General features: G+C 21.9%; 2 protein-coding genes across 2 annotated transcripts; both read right to left on the bottom strand.

Moving 5' to 3' along the window:
• Positions 1 to 3537: 3537 nt before the first annotated feature.
• Positions 3538 to 6489, bottom strand: LOC128957277 (RCC1 and BTB domain-containing protein 2-like). The gene is made up of 3 exons (XM_054303016.1): positions 6477 to 6489; positions 3778 to 4378; positions 3538 to 3544 (listed from the first exon to the last, which is right to left on the bottom strand). Exons 1-3 carry the CDS (start codon positions 6487 to 6489, stop codon positions 3538 to 3540), a joined length of 621 nt encoding a protein of 206 aa, XP_054158991.1.
• A 1273-nt stretch (positions 6490 to 7762) lies between these two features.
• LOC128957268 (RCC1 and BTB domain-containing protein 1-like) lies at positions 7763 to 9824 on the bottom strand (the record flags this gene model as incomplete). The annotated part of the gene is made up of 2 exons (XM_054303007.1): positions 9792 to 9824; positions 7763 to 8927 (listed from the first exon to the last, which is right to left on the bottom strand). A coding segment is annotated over exon 2 (1122 nt), but the record flags the coding sequence as incomplete, so codon positions are not given.
• Positions 9825 to 16741: the final 6917 nt, after the last annotated feature.

Here is a 16741-nt window from a genome sequence, read left to right as displayed (position 1 = left end):
GTGTTTTAAGATTTCTGTGTATAATCGGTGGCCGTAATGAATGCAAATAATTCAAACCTAACAATATTTCAATAGATAGTTCGCATGATATAAAATAATCAAATTCAATCAGTTTACTATGAAATTTATCTGGCTGATATTCTAAATTAATTGTCTTAAAATCTAATATTTCTTCTAAATTATACTGAAAATAATCCATTTTAATGAATAGTCTATCGTTTTCGATCCATGAACCGTAATAACCGATTAGATAATCGCTATTTAATTTCGATAACATAGTTATTTCGTTAAGATTTTTAATTTCTAATAACAAAAAAAACATAACATTATTTATATAAAATATATAATTGAATTATAATACTTGCATGTATGGTTATATAATATATCATATATATATTATGTATACATATGGGAGAATATTCGGTTAGAGACAGGTAATCAACTTATTAGTATATATATATATAATATCTAATAAACCATACATTCAATATTAAAATGACCATGGTAATAAAATCTAGATAATATTGAACTTAACATTTTTGTATTTGGTCAGTTTTTGTTGTTGTATTAATTGTAACTAGATCAAAGTAGTTAATAATTAAACTATTTCATGTAGATGCTATTTCATCTAGTTAATTTTACAATTACAATCAACAACAACAACAACAACAAAAATAATCAATTACAATACTGTTGAGTTTAAATTTATTTATAAATATACCCCATTGGTCAATTTAATTTTTTATTAATTCAATATATGATTTATTTAGATATATAAACTAATGATTGAAATACCTGTCTATCGGCTAACTTTCCCAAATGCATACACCATATACAGTATATATAAGTTATAATATATACATATTAAATATATTTAAAAAACATATTTTTTATAAACATATTGCTTATATATATAATATATATAAATTATATTTAAAAATATATTTAAAAAATATATTTCTTATATCAATATATATTTATATTAAATATATTTTTAAAAATATATTTCTTATATATATATATATACAGTATATATTCCAGTATTTTTTAAAATACTATTTACTAACCATTTAATAAAACCAATTTAATAGCATATTTATGTCCATCGGATCGTTTGAGAACTTCATTAACAATTCCAAAATCACCATGACCAATTTGTTTTATTAGAAAATAATCGGTCGAATAATTTTCGTTAAGCTGATTATCAAGTACATTATTATTATTATTTGATATATCTACAATAATTGTAACATTTAATTAATTAATTGTAATTAATATTATTTTTGTTTTGTGTTTTTAATAATTTTAATTAAATAATAATAATAATAAAAACCTATTGTTTTATCAATAGTTTCAAATTCATTGGTTTCAGTTATATGTGTTTTAAAGTTTGGAAAATATTTTTGTTGAACTGGCGGTTGGTTTTTGTTATCAAATAATGTCCTAATATTAGAAACTGAATGTCTCTCTAAAAAAAATTATTTATTTATTATTAATAAAATAAAAATAATCAAAAATTATAAATACTATATATTACTTACTATTAAATAGTTTAGTCCAATCACTTTGATTACTAGTTGTTTTAGTTTTAACTAAACTTAAATTTTGTTTAGGTTTGCATGAAACTATAGGCATTTTAACAAATGTATCAGGTTTAATATTTTTATCTTGATATTTAGTTATTGCTGAAAAATCTATATATTAATTTTAAAAAAAATAAAATTAATTTTAATATCAATTGTAATCAAAATAATAGACATATATATTTATACCAAACTCGTTGCTAAATGCTATTGAATTTCTTGATTTTGTTGTAGTCAATGATTTTTCATTTAAAATACTAGAATTTTCTATTTAAAAAAAAATTAAAATTACTATTTTTTATAAAAAAAAATAATTTTTTAATTAATTTATATACTATCTAAATTTATTAAAAATGGATTTCTTCTACGTGGAATTGGTGGAGGTCTTTTATTTTCATTAATTTTTAAGTTTCCAATTTTATCTAAATTAAAAAAATAAAAAAATTTTATTTATTAATTATTTAAAAATTATTATTTGTTTTTTTTGTTTGAATTTTTACTAACCATTTATTTCAGATACTATTTGATTATTTTGACTAAAATTTCTATTTAATATTTCTATAGAATTTAATGATTGATTTTCAATTGTACTGTTATTATTATTATTATTATCATTATTTTCATCATCATCAATTTTATTATATTGTCTATTATTTCTTAATTTAATATTGTTGATTGTTGTGTCAAATGTTGTGGGTGAAATTTTGTTTTTTAATGGATCCCGATCAATATGTGCCAGATGTTTGTAATCAAATGGTGGACTAATGTGTTCAGGTGTTATTGGTGTTTGTTTTTTATCCTGATGCTTTTTGATGTTTTTTGAAGGGATCGTTGGATAATCTATAAGTTTAAAAAATTATTAATAGTAGTAATAGTAATAGTAATAGTAATAGTAATAGTAATAGTAATAGTAATAGTAATAGTAATAGTAATAGTAATAGTAATAGTAATAGTAATAGTAATAGTAATAGTAATAGTAATAGTAATAGTAATAGTAATAGTAATAGTAATAGTAATAGTAATAGTAATAGTAATAGTAATAGTAATAGTAATAGTAATAGTAATAGTAATAGTAATAGTAATAGTAAAAGTAATAGTAATAGTAATAGTAATAGTAATAGTAATAGTAATAGTAATAGTAATAGTAATAGTAATAGTAATAGTAATAGTAAAAGTAATAGTAATAGTAATAGTAATAGTAATAGTAATAGTAATAGTAATAGTAATAGTAATAGTAATAGTAATAGTAATAGTAATAGTAATAGTAATAGTAATAGTAATAGTAATAGTAATAGTAATAGTAATAGTAATAGTAATAGTAATAGTAATAGTAATAGTAATAGTAATAGTAATAGTAATAGTAATAGTAATAGTAATAGTAATAGTAATAGTAATAGTAATAGTAATAGTAATAGTAATAGTAATAGTAATAGTAATAGTAATAGTAATAGTAATAGTAATAGTAATAGTAATAGTAATAGTAATAGTAATAGTAATAGTAATAGTAATAGTAATAGTAATAGTAATAGTAATAGTAATAGTAATAGTAATAGTAATAGTAATAGTAATAGTAATAGTAAAAGTAATAGTAATAGTAATAGTAATAGTAATAGTAATAGTAATAGTAATAGTAATAGTAATAGTAATAGTAATAGTAATAGTAATAGTAATAGTAATAGTAATAGTATTTAAAAAATATAAATTATTATTACCTGTTAAGTTTGATTTATAGATTTTAGACGAAAAATTTATTTTGTAATCAATATAATTTGATATTTGCGAATAGATTTTTGTTTGAAAACTTTGCATCAATTTATCATAATATATAAAATTTCCCATTACATCATCATCATTATTATTATTATTAGCAAATAAACTAATTGCGTTAAATGTAATATTTTTGTTTTTAGCATAATAATCAAAAATATTGAATACATGTGTATCCATCAAACAATTAGTTTCTAATTTTAATAATGATTGATTAATTGATAAACATATTAATCCAGATGAAAACAGTATCAATTGTTTAATTGAACTAATTTTTGTATAGTTTTCAACTATAATTTTTTTAGATTTACAATTATTATTATTATTATTATCTGAGTAACTAATTATTGAATTATCTGATGATAGAAAATAATTGTAATTATTATCTAAATATAACATTTTAATGTTAGCTATGTCTAGACATAACGGTTTTGATGATTGATGATTGCCATTAATAATAGTAACCCGATTACCCCAATAGTAGACTAAACCCGATTGGGTTAATACAATAGATTTATGACCCTGACACTTGATATAATTGATCTGGTTTGAATCGAAATAATAATCAGGTAATAAACTGGGTGTCTTGATTTTATCTGGATAACTATTATTAACAAATATTTGCTGATAACCATTGAAACCCCAACCGTATAATCTATTATTTGTGGTCAGTGCCAGACAATGATAATAACCGCACGAAATCATTATAATTGTTGAATCGGTTGAATCACTAATCATATTATTGGGTATACGTTGGGCTATTAAAAATCTATCATCATAATCTGATCTAGCTAATTGACCATAATAATTGTTGCCCATTGAATATAGTTGACCCAGGTGATTTAGGGCTAGCAAATAATTGTTACCATTATAGAATTGTTCGATAGTTTCATTGGATAATTCATCGATAAATTGTGCATAGTTTCCGGGTATTGAATAAATTTTGCTTGCTAAATAACCAATTGAATAAACTTGATCATTTTTTGTTATCAATATACAAGTTGTTTCACTATTGAATTCACAGACAACTGATTTAAATATATATAGTTTTTTAATTTGTAGTTTTAATTGATTAGGCAATAAATTACATATTGGAAAGTTATCTAATATTTTTGATGACATATTTTTTTTACTAACTTTTAATTAATAAGTTTTAACATATTTTAAGAAAATTTTTTAAAAATTAAAAATAGTTTAACAAATAACTAATTATAAACTAAACTAATTATTAACTAATAATATTTTTAATATCACTGTCTTATATAAACTATACTAAAATAATTATATAGTATTATATTTTTTGTGATTATATCTAGGATTTTATATTTATTTTTTAATTAAATATTATCTCAATTTTATAATAAATATTTTAAATATCAAGTAATACTGTATTTAAATGTCAAGTATTTATTAAATTATATTTTTTTCATTGATTAGATTAAATAATATTTTTTTTAGTAATATTTTAATGAATTTCCACATTATTTAAATAATTTAATTAATATTTAATATTATTATTAAAATATAATCTAAATTATTTACAAATTTTATTTTTTTTTAATTTAAAATAGTTGTAAATTATGTTTAAATATTAACTAAAATTTTAAAAATTCTTTATTAATATTTTCATTTAAAAATAAGTGTTTTTTGTAAACACTTCAATTACTTATAAAAATCATTGAATAATTTAATTTAAAGAAAATATTTATTAATCATTTAAGTGTCTTAAATTATATTTTATATTATATATAAATTAATGTAATAAACTTATTTACAATTATTTACAATTATTTTATTATCAATTATCTTTGATATTTAAAAAGTTATTTTTTATTTTAGTACTAAATATTTTTTTTAATGTTTTATAATAAATTAATGAATATGTTTCTATTAATTTTTATTTATATTTGCTTTTAATTTTAATTTAGTTATTTTAATAAATATTAGTAGTAGTATTTTATTAAAACAATTTAATCAATATAATATAAAACAATTTTAGTTATATATACTAGTATTAGTGTTGGCAATAAAGAGAAATTTATAAAATAATAGAGAAATTTCTAGAAAGTTTCTAAAAGAAATTTCTAGAAAGTTTCTAAAAGAAATTTCTATCTATGGGATCTCCATGTTAATTATGTTTTCTCGATAAATGTTATTATGTAACAATACATTGGTTTTACAAGTAATAATTAAATATTAGTATTAATATTTTTATAATTAATTAAAGTAAAAATTAATTTATTTAATTATCTTAAATTCTTATATATATAATAAAATGATTATTAAAATTTTAGAAAACTGATTATTATTAAATAATTATAATTATTTTACATATAGGTATCGCATTTTGTATAGTAGTGTATAGTGTAATGTAATATGATTAGTAGTATGTCTCATTATTTATATATTATTTCAATAGCTATAGATATGGGGATCCCATAGTATAACAATAAAATTAAATTTCTATAGAAATTTATTCCTGAGAAATTTTCTAGAAACTTTCTATTTGCCCATCTCTAACTAGTATATATATATATATATATTGATATATGTTTTATGCGATAATTACTATTAAAATTTTTATATACATTATATATCAATATATATATATATATATATATATATATATATATATATATATATATATATATATATAGTATATTATTTAGTAATCGCCCAAAATTGTTATAATTAGCAAAAAGTATAGGAAACACTGTATTAATAGTTGCGAATAAAATTGAAAGTCCATTAAAACAATGTCCAACAGGTGTATACCTAACGGCAGGTGCGATGAATAGCGTTCAATATATGTAGAAAGTTTGTAGGCCTGTCCTCTACTATAAATAATACTATTACCACCACCACCGCCACCAGCACTACTATCGCCAGTTACTATACTAATATTATTTTGTCGACTAATAATTATTTTAATATTTATGGCCACAAACAATGAGTTTAGCTGTTTATATAAACTGTTTGCCTATAAAATTGTAATAAATATCGACATTATTATGTAATTTAAAAAAAATTTGAATGTTATTTATAATATTAATATATTAAATATAATATTTATAATAAAAATATTATATATTGTAATAAGAAGTTTATCTATAAAAAAACATATACATTTGGTAGACATTGTGTTTAATTAATAATATAATATATATATGTCATGACCGCTAATCATGAACGGTATGACCCGGGTATAGATGGATAGGTTAGGTTAGCAAACGCTTTGCGCATTCAATTTAATTATAAAAAAAAATTACAAACAAACAAAAATTTATATGAAAAATTTTATTTTTTGATATACAATATATTAATTTATTTAAATAATAATATTTTTATTATAGTATCTAATTTGAATTCAAATTATTAGAGATATTTAATATTTTATTTTTAAAAAAAAAAAATATTTAAATAAATTATTAAATATATAAAGATTTAAATAAATTATTAAATATATAAAGATTTAAATAAATTATTAAATATATAAAGATTTAAATAAATTATTAAGTATATAGATATTTACATTTTATTAATTAATTATTATAATTATAATGAATGCATAAAATGCATGCTTATTATTATTATAAATATATTGAATTTTTAAATTAAACTATTTTAATTAAATAGCTATTTCTTGATTTATATATATAAATATAGTATAATAATAAACAAATTAATTATGATTATTATTAACTAACTAATTAATTAATTAATATTAACTGATTAATTAATTATGATTAATATTAAATAATTAATTAATTATTTATTTATTATTAACTGATTAATTAATTATGATTAATATTAAATAATTAATTAATTATTTATTTATTATTAATTTTATTCATATATTCTGATGCCATTTGACGTACACTTTTTGATACATTATTATCATTAATATTATTATCATTATTACTATCTTTAATATTAACATTAGTTTCTAAAATCATTGGCGATATATTGAAACTAACTTTTTTCACTTTTTTATCAATTGTTTTTGTTGTTGACTTTTGTTGTTGTTGTTGTTGTTTTTGGATATTATTTTCATTTTGCTTTTTAACATTTAATTTATTATTATTAGTAGTAGTATTATTATTAATGACTTTAGTTTTATCATTTTCAATTAATTTACTAACATTATTGTTATTAATAATAATTTTATTAGTGTTTCCAATTGGTGTTTTACTATTGACTGTATTTAAATTATTTTTAATTTTTATAATACTATTAACACTATTATTATTATCGCTGACACTATTATTATCATTACTTGAATTATGTTTAATATGAATAATATTAGTTTTACTATTAATTTGTTTTTCATTCAAAATATTATTATCAATAATCACAGAATCAGTGATTACTTCATTAATAATATCGTTATTATTATTATTATTATTAGAAATCTTATTATTAGTATTATCCTCTTGACTATCATCACCATCAACCTGATGGTCGATGTTGTTGTCGTCCAACACGACTGTCCTGTAAGTCATATGCATTTCCTGGGCATAGAAATCATCGAAACACTGATAACTAGTTTCTTGCAATTCGTTTGTATTGAATATCTGCCAAACCCTGCCGTCACCGGTTGTGGCCGTCTTTATCGATATGTGCCGCTGATAGGACACCGTTTGCTCCATTGCTATGAACTGGTGTTTCAGATGATCCATTGGCTGAGGTGTCGGCTGCAGACACCGGTCGCCCGATTCGGAGCTCTTGTATTCGCCGCAAAAGTACAGCAATCCTTCGTTTGTCAGAAACAGTGTCCGACTGCCCGACGGACATACCGTACGAATGTTGTTCAGGTTGGCCATGATTTTCGGTACAAAAACATCGTCAATCTCCCGATGACCTAACTGATGGCCACCGTTGTGACCCCAACTGAACACATAGCCATCCAATGTTAGCGCGTAGGACGAGTCGGCCGCGCAATGCACCGAACGGGCAGCCAATCGGTAAGTGTTTGTCAATCGGATTTTCGTGAATCGGGCAATCGTTACGTACTTACCGCAGCCCACTTGACCGTATCGGTTGTGGCCCCAGCCGTAAACATCGCCGTCGACAGTCAAGGCCAACGAGTGATAGTTACCGCACGCCAGTTGACTGACCTGTTGGTGTTTGTCGTCAAAATCGGCTATTATGTCCGGTCGTAAATAAATGCCCACTCGAGCAGTGTTAGCCGTAGTGGACCGACCCAACTGTCCCTTGTTGTCGATACCCCAACTGTAGACTCGGTTGTCGTCGGTTACGGCCAACACAAATGTAAAACCGCAGACAAATTGCCGAACTCGGTGATGACAGAGTTCGGGTATCAGTTCGGGTGCGTCGACGGCCTGGTCGTGACCCAAACCAAGCGAACCGAACCAATTGGCGCCCAAACCGTAGACCAGATCGTCGTCTCGGGTGACAAACAACAGATTGAAACCGAATTCGTCGTCAAATACGTGAAACAGTTTGACTTTTCGGCGAAAGTTTTCGGGAATTTTCGAGCAAATGTCAAATTTGGTCAAAATTTTTGAATTCATTTTCTTTTCTGTTTTTGTTGTCGAAAATGTTTCACTGATTTTACTTTTGATTTGAATAATGATTTTTTTTTTATAGATATAAATATAATATATTTTTCATATCATTAATAATAATAATAGAAAACACAATTAATTAATTAAATAATTAACAAAAAAAATTAATTAATTAATATTTATATTATTATTAATTATATTATTATAAATACTACTACAGTACTACTAGATTATTAATTATCAAATAATAATAATGTAAAAGTTATTTATAATTTATTTTAGCTAATATTGATTAATATATTATTATTATTAATAATAATTAATGTTTAATTATTAAAATTTTTAAATAAATAAAAAATTAATAACGTGTATAAAATATAAATTGTTTTACACTGATTTTTTTATATATATATATAATTATCACTAATAACTAAAATATTTCAAGCATTTATGTATTTATGAAATGTAACTATCTATTGTTAAAGATATTAAATATATTGTACTTATTTTTTTCATAATAATAATAATAATAATATCATAAATACAAATGTCGCTTAAAGTTTATAACAAAATGATAAAAACAATATATAATAAAAATATATATATATATTATCAGACATTAAAGTACAGTATATGTATTGAACTAATTAATTAATACTACTATTGCTATTGAAAATATCTACAATATTTATTAAGTCAATAAAAATATAATATTTATGCATCTAATGATATATAAATTTATAATACATATTATATATATATATCTAAAATACCGTATATTATAATACAATACCTGTTTATTACAATCTTTTTTATAAAAAAATGATAATATAATTAAATGTAATAAAAGGAAATATAGTATTATAAATAGTAATTATTTATTATAATAATTATTTATATCTAAATTAAATACCTGTAATTAGATGATGATATTGATATACACTGTAAACCTAAACAAATACAAACTAAACAATAATAAAAATAATAATATTAAAAAACAAAAATTGAATGCTTATAATAACAACAAAAGTTTTAATTAATAGTATTAATAATACAATATAATGATATTTATTAAAAAAAATAAACTATATTTATTTGAAAACAATATTTATTTTTTAATGTTAACCAATGCTATTGATTCTATATAAATAAATTGTAATAATAAATAATTGTAATTATTATTATTATTATAAATACTATTATAATTAATATTATTCAGTTGTGTTAATGTTGTTGTTTTTTCAATGCAAACATTTAATGTTGAATAAGCAAATTTGCAAAAAAATAATTTTATGTTTAGTCATTAATAACATTAAATTTATTTTATTTTTTATATAGCATTTATAATGAAAATTTAATGTTAAACAAGACATTTAATTGTATTAGTGTTTAACTTTATTTTATATATAAATATTAATATTAATATTATTTATATTAGATTTTTTTTTTGTTATTAATTATTTATAATTATATTTAAGTATTAATCAAATTATTAAATGTTTATTAATATTATTTTTTTATTTTTTGGTATTGAAATAATACTAAATAAAATTCCAGATTCTGATATTATTATTATATTAATTACATAAAAAGATAAATATAATAATTTTGAATTTTTAAAAGAAAATTTTATTTAGTTATCAGATACACACAAAATGTTTCATAATTATAATATAATAATAATAATAATAATTGTAAGATAATTAATATTTAGCAATATTATTAACAAACAAACAAACAAAAACAATATATGATATAATTACAAATATTTAATTACAGTTTAATAAATAAATTTATTTTATAATATTAGTAAAAATAATGTCTAATAAATTTTGTAATATAAAGTACCTTATATTTGCTAATAATTAGTATATTTAGAAACATTTTAATTTAAATAATTAATAATTATTAAATTATTAAATAGACTTTTTTTTAGAAAATATTGACTTTATATATGTTTTTTTTTTAATTTTTCAAATAACTGCCAACTATTTTATGGGTAATAAATCAATTGTCTTTTAAAATCCCTATATAAAAGATAGCATTGACCAAAAAATAGCAAACAAATAGCAGTTTATTTGCATAATTTAACTTCAATCAAACAATTATATTAATTACTATATAATTTTTATAGTAATTTAGTTTTTTTTTCAAAATAAATTATTATTTTAAAATAATTTTAATGTATTTTTTGTTATTTTTAAAATAATTAGTTAAGTCATTTAAGTAACTATGAAAATTAACAGTAGTGTTTTATATAAAAAAATTTATTATTTTTGTTATAACTATGATATACTGTATGATTCTACAATATTGTAAAATTATTATTATTATTATTATTATTATTATTATTATTATTATTATTATTATTATTATTATTATTATTATTATTATTATTATTATTATTATTATTATTATTATTATTATTATTATTATTATTATTATTATTATTATTATTATTATTATTATTATTATTATTATTATTATTTCCTAATAAATATTGCTGAAATCAAAACAATATTTTACAATAAACAAAAAAAAAATAATAATTACTAAAAAAAAATAAATCTAGTTTTATAGAAGTTAATAATTAATTAAATAGTTAATAAATAATTATATAATAAAAAAACAATAACAATATTGTTATTTTATTAAAATATTTTAACATAAATATATAGATATAATAAATTTTAAAAATACAGTAAATGAACCCATAAAAACTTAGCTAATTATGATATTTATTTGTATTTTTAAAAAATATTTTTTTATTGTAATTATAAATTAAGTTTTTATACAATTTATAATTTATTATATATATATATAAATATTAATTATACTAAAATCCTAATTCATTTTATACTATTATATTTAAATTAGACTTAAGGTGCAATTATTTTAATGATGATAATAATAATTAACAATTTATTTATTTTTATTATCAAACAACAGTGTTTATACTGATTTTTTTATAAATAGATAATATATATATATATATATATAAATATATATATTAATAGTAAATAAAATGTTTAATTTTTTCGCAAAATATTGTAAACATTGTGTGACAAAAATATATTTACAATTTTTATATACAGTATATACTGTATATATATATATATATATATATATACTATAATTATAATTATAAGCAATGTTTATATAAATTTAATGTAAAATATAATTAGATAATATAATATTTTTTTTTAAAAATCATTTCAATAAATAAAATGTTTATGATAATTATATAATTATATTTTATTATTATAGAAATAAATACAAATTAACTTTATTATACAGTTATAAAATTTTATTTATTTACTAAAAATTGACATTAAATCAAATTATATTATACAGTGTTATCTCAATATTGATATTAATATACTATATTTATTAATAACAAATTATTTATTATAATAATAATAATACTAAATAATGTATAAAAACAATAATAGATATAATAGATATATAGATCCCAAAGAAATTATCAATTTTGATAAAATCCTAACATTTAGTACACTGTTTGTCGGTATTAATACTACTGACCAACCATTAAACGGTAATAATAATAATAATAAATTGAAATACCTATTACTAACCAATCATACACTGGTCATCATATTTCTCTACTCAAATCTGATCCGTACGGTTGGCCAGTGTCTACTTGAGCCCGACTCGCCCTATCATCCGGCTATCGGGGACTTCAAAATATGGTGGGGAAAGCCCTATATATCCCATCAGGTAGTCTTTTTGATGGCCGTGGTATTTACACCATTGGTGGCCACATTGAACAGTTTGGCCACTAGCGATGATCGACACTGGATGCTACCGTTTCGCTACCTAAACGGTCTGATACCCGATAACCAGTTGGCACTGAACAATGACCCGGAATTGTTGACAAAATTCAAGCGCAAAGCGTTTGTTTCGTATAAAAATGCCAACCTATCCATCTATTCACGGGTCATACCGTTCATGATCAGCGTATTTGTTACCTATACCTTGCACCGGGATCACTGGCTACAGCTAGTCTATATGGCCCTGCCATGGACACTGTACGAAGGTTTATGGGCTTTCTATATATCATCGGTAACAGCCATACTGCCCGGCTGTCTGGAAACTGTATGCTACTATTTGCGGCTCCGGTACGCGGCTATCAATCGTCAAATCGATACACTTATCATGCACTATAAGTGGACATCTAGTAGACTAGGCAACACTACCACCACCACCACCTACACCAGCACTGGCATCACCGGTACTAAACTGAATCGATTGTTACGATCACTGGACTCAGTGGACAGTGATGTTCGCCAGTATAACCATTATTGGTCCAAATATTGTCTACTATTTATGCTGTCCTTTGTCCCACAACTACTGTTCGAGTCCTATGTATTCATATTTTTGGATATGAATACCAGTGTATTAGTCTTCTCCCTGTTTCTCAATATCAATATATTTGTATTGATGTCACAGATCATTGTTTTTGCCGCTTCTCTACATAAAAGTGTAAGTATTTTTGTTTTAGGTTTGTTGTTAATATTGCCGTAAATTATAAATAATTTATAAATATTAGTATAAAGTAAATTAGTTTTTATGATTTTATTTTGTTTAGTTATTTGATTGATAGAAATTAATATATTATATTATAACTAATTAAACACAATGTATATGTTTTTTTGTTATAGATAACCAATTTTTTTTAATTTTAACATATTTAATAATATAAATATTATATTTAGGTTAAAAAAAATAATAAGATCTAATAACATTAAAATTTTATTAAATTACATAATAATATTTATTTTATTTTTTTTGTTTGGATAATGTTTATTACAATTTTATAGGCAAACAGTTTATATAAACAGCTAAACTCATTGTTTGTGGCCATAAATATTAAAATAATTATTAGTCGACAAAATAATATTAGTATAGTAACTGGCGATAGTAGTGCTGGTGGCGGTGGTGGTGGTAATAGTATTATTTATAGTAGAGGACAGGCCTACAAACTTTCTACATATATTGAACGCTATTCATCGCACCTGCCGTTAGGTATACACCTGTTGGACATTGTTTTAATGGACTTTCAATTTTATTCGCAACTATTAATACAGTGTTTTCTATACTTTTTGCTAATTATAACACTTATGGGTGATTACTAAATAATATATATAAAAATATATATTTATATATAATATATATATATATATATATATATATATATATATATATATATAAATTTTAATAGTAATTCTCGCATAAAACATATATATATATATATATATATATATATATATAACTAAAATTATTTTATATTATATTGATTAAATGGTTTTAATAAAAATAAATAACAATAAAAATATTACATGTATTAATATTTATTAGGCTAACTAAATTAAAAATGGGCAAATATAAATAAAAAATTAATAAAATTAAATTATTCATTATATAAAATTGAAAATTTTATTTATTATAAAACACTAAAATAAATATTAAGTACAAAAATTTAAAAAAATAAAACTGTTATCTTTTAAATATCAAAGATAATTGATAATAAAATAATTGTATAAAAAGTTTATTACATTAATTTATATATAATATAAAATATAATTTCAGACACTTAAGTGATTAAAAAAAATATTTTTTAAATTAAATTATTGAATAATTTTTATAAGTAATTTATAAGTGTTTAGAAAAAAAATATTTTTGTTAAAATAAAAATATTAATAAAGAAACTAAAATTTTAGTTAATATCTAAAATATAATTTACAACTATTTTAAAATCTTTATTAAAAAAATTAAATTTGAAAATAATTTAGATTAAATTACAATAATAATATTAAATAAAAATTAAATTATTTAAATATTGTGGAAAATCATTAAAATATTACTAATGAAAAATATTATGAAAATTGTGTTAATGTATTTGTATATTATAAATTTATATTAATTTTAGAAATAACATTAACTATTAGTACTTGATAAAATTAATATTTTTATTTAATTGACAAACAACAACAATATATAGAAAAAAAAATTTAATAAAACACGATTTAAAATATAATTTATTAAAAAAAATTAAAATTAAATTCTACAGTATCTAAAAAAAGCCAAAAAAATATTTAAGATAATTGTTATGGTTATAAAAAAAAAAATTAATTCTAAATCTATCTAGATCATTAAAATATTACTACTAAAAACTAAAAATAATAAACACTATTGTTTAATTATTAAATACAATTTTGTGCATGGGCAAATTATGATTAAAATCGGCATCAATTTTGACTGATTTTAATAATTTACAATTTATGTACAATTTATCAATCAGTTTACAATCGTATTGACCGCCAAAACTGCCGCCACAATCGTTAATATATAGATATTTTAAGGATTTCAATGTCAAGACGGCCGCCAATAGCCTATCGCATAGTGGCGTACGAATGGACAGGTATTCAATACGTTTGGGTAGACTATGGTAGAGACAGAAACCCAGAAAACCGCTAATATGGATACGATTTTGACAATATTGGCGACACTGGTCACTGGTCGGACACCAGTGGCTATCGTTTTCAATGCATAGTGTCAAACGTTTCAGTAGCCGTAATCGGCGAAACAGTGGCCACAGATTACGGCCGCTTTTGCTGTTAGGCTTGCGGTCGTCGACGAGTAGCCAATGATCGTATTGTTTGATTTGGCGAACCTGTACTACCAGTTCAAGTAATTGTGGCAAACGTTTAGTAATAATAGCCATCAGATTGACTAATTTAGTACACGACTCGTGCGATCCATAAAGTAATAGTTGTTTGAGTCTAACGGCAGCACAGGTAGTAGTGTTACTGTTATTGGTGTTGTTGTTGCCGGTTGTCATCAATTCAATGGCCTGACAATAGTCGGGACAGTAGTTGTCGTTGGCATAGCTATCGTAACCGAAACCTACCAGAACGGGCAGTTTGTTGTTGGCCACCAATGAGCCGATTGTCAGCAACAGATCGTGTTTGCCGTCGTCACCGACACCATAGCCAACTTGTATGTACAGTACACGCAATCGTTGGCAATAGTTTTCGGCAAACTGTTCACTAAAGCTACCGGTGCTGTCGTTGTAAATGAGTTTCAATTTTTTAAGTTTCCTAAACAATGTCGACTGAGCTCTTGTATGTCCACCGGTTGTTTCGGTAATTGTTGTATTCAACGATAGTTCAGTGAATTGTAACATTTCCGCCGATGATATAGTCAGCGACGGTAAATCTGGACAATAGTTTGCGACCAAATTTTGGACATCGAGACTAACTAATAATAAGTTACGCAAATCCAAGTGCTGTAACTGTTGGCCAAATTTTTCGTAAAATCTATGGACAAGTTTATCGGACAAACAATAGTGATGTAAACTGTTTGGTAGAAAACTAGAAATTTGTTGACAACTATCAACCAAATCGGCGACAATCTGGTCGGTCATATAGTTGACGGCTAGATAACCGAAATGTTTTTGTTTTCGTATACATTTCCCGATGTTTTCATAGTTATCGAAACGTATGTCCCGTATGTAGTCCAGGATAGCCGGTCTACGGTAGCCAACCCGTTGCCACTGTCGGGACACACACTCGTACAGATAGCGGTCGTCAAACTCTGGCAGATAACTGAGCAATAGTTGTACCAAATCATCGCCAAACCGGTCAAATGATGACCTACTACTGGTCATGTCGTTTAATTGACCGGTCATTTGAATATATATATATAAATTTAGAGAATATATTCAATAACAAGAAAAAAATATTTAAAAAAAATTGTAAATAATTTTACAAATTATATATAAATTATATATTATTAGTATAATTCACATCAAAAAATTATTTTAGTTAAATAAATTTTACT

This window comes from Oppia nitens, unplaced genomic scaffold (assembly GCF_028296485.1).
Source record: "Oppia nitens isolate AA-2021 unplaced genomic scaffold, nextdenovo-longstitch-racon4-pilon3 scaffold12_pilon_pilon_pilon, whole genome shotgun sequence".
Lineage (NCBI taxonomy): Eukaryota > Metazoa > Arthropoda > Arachnida > Sarcoptiformes > Oppiidae > Oppia > Oppia nitens.
This window is presented reverse-complemented; position numbering and strand designations above follow the sequence as displayed.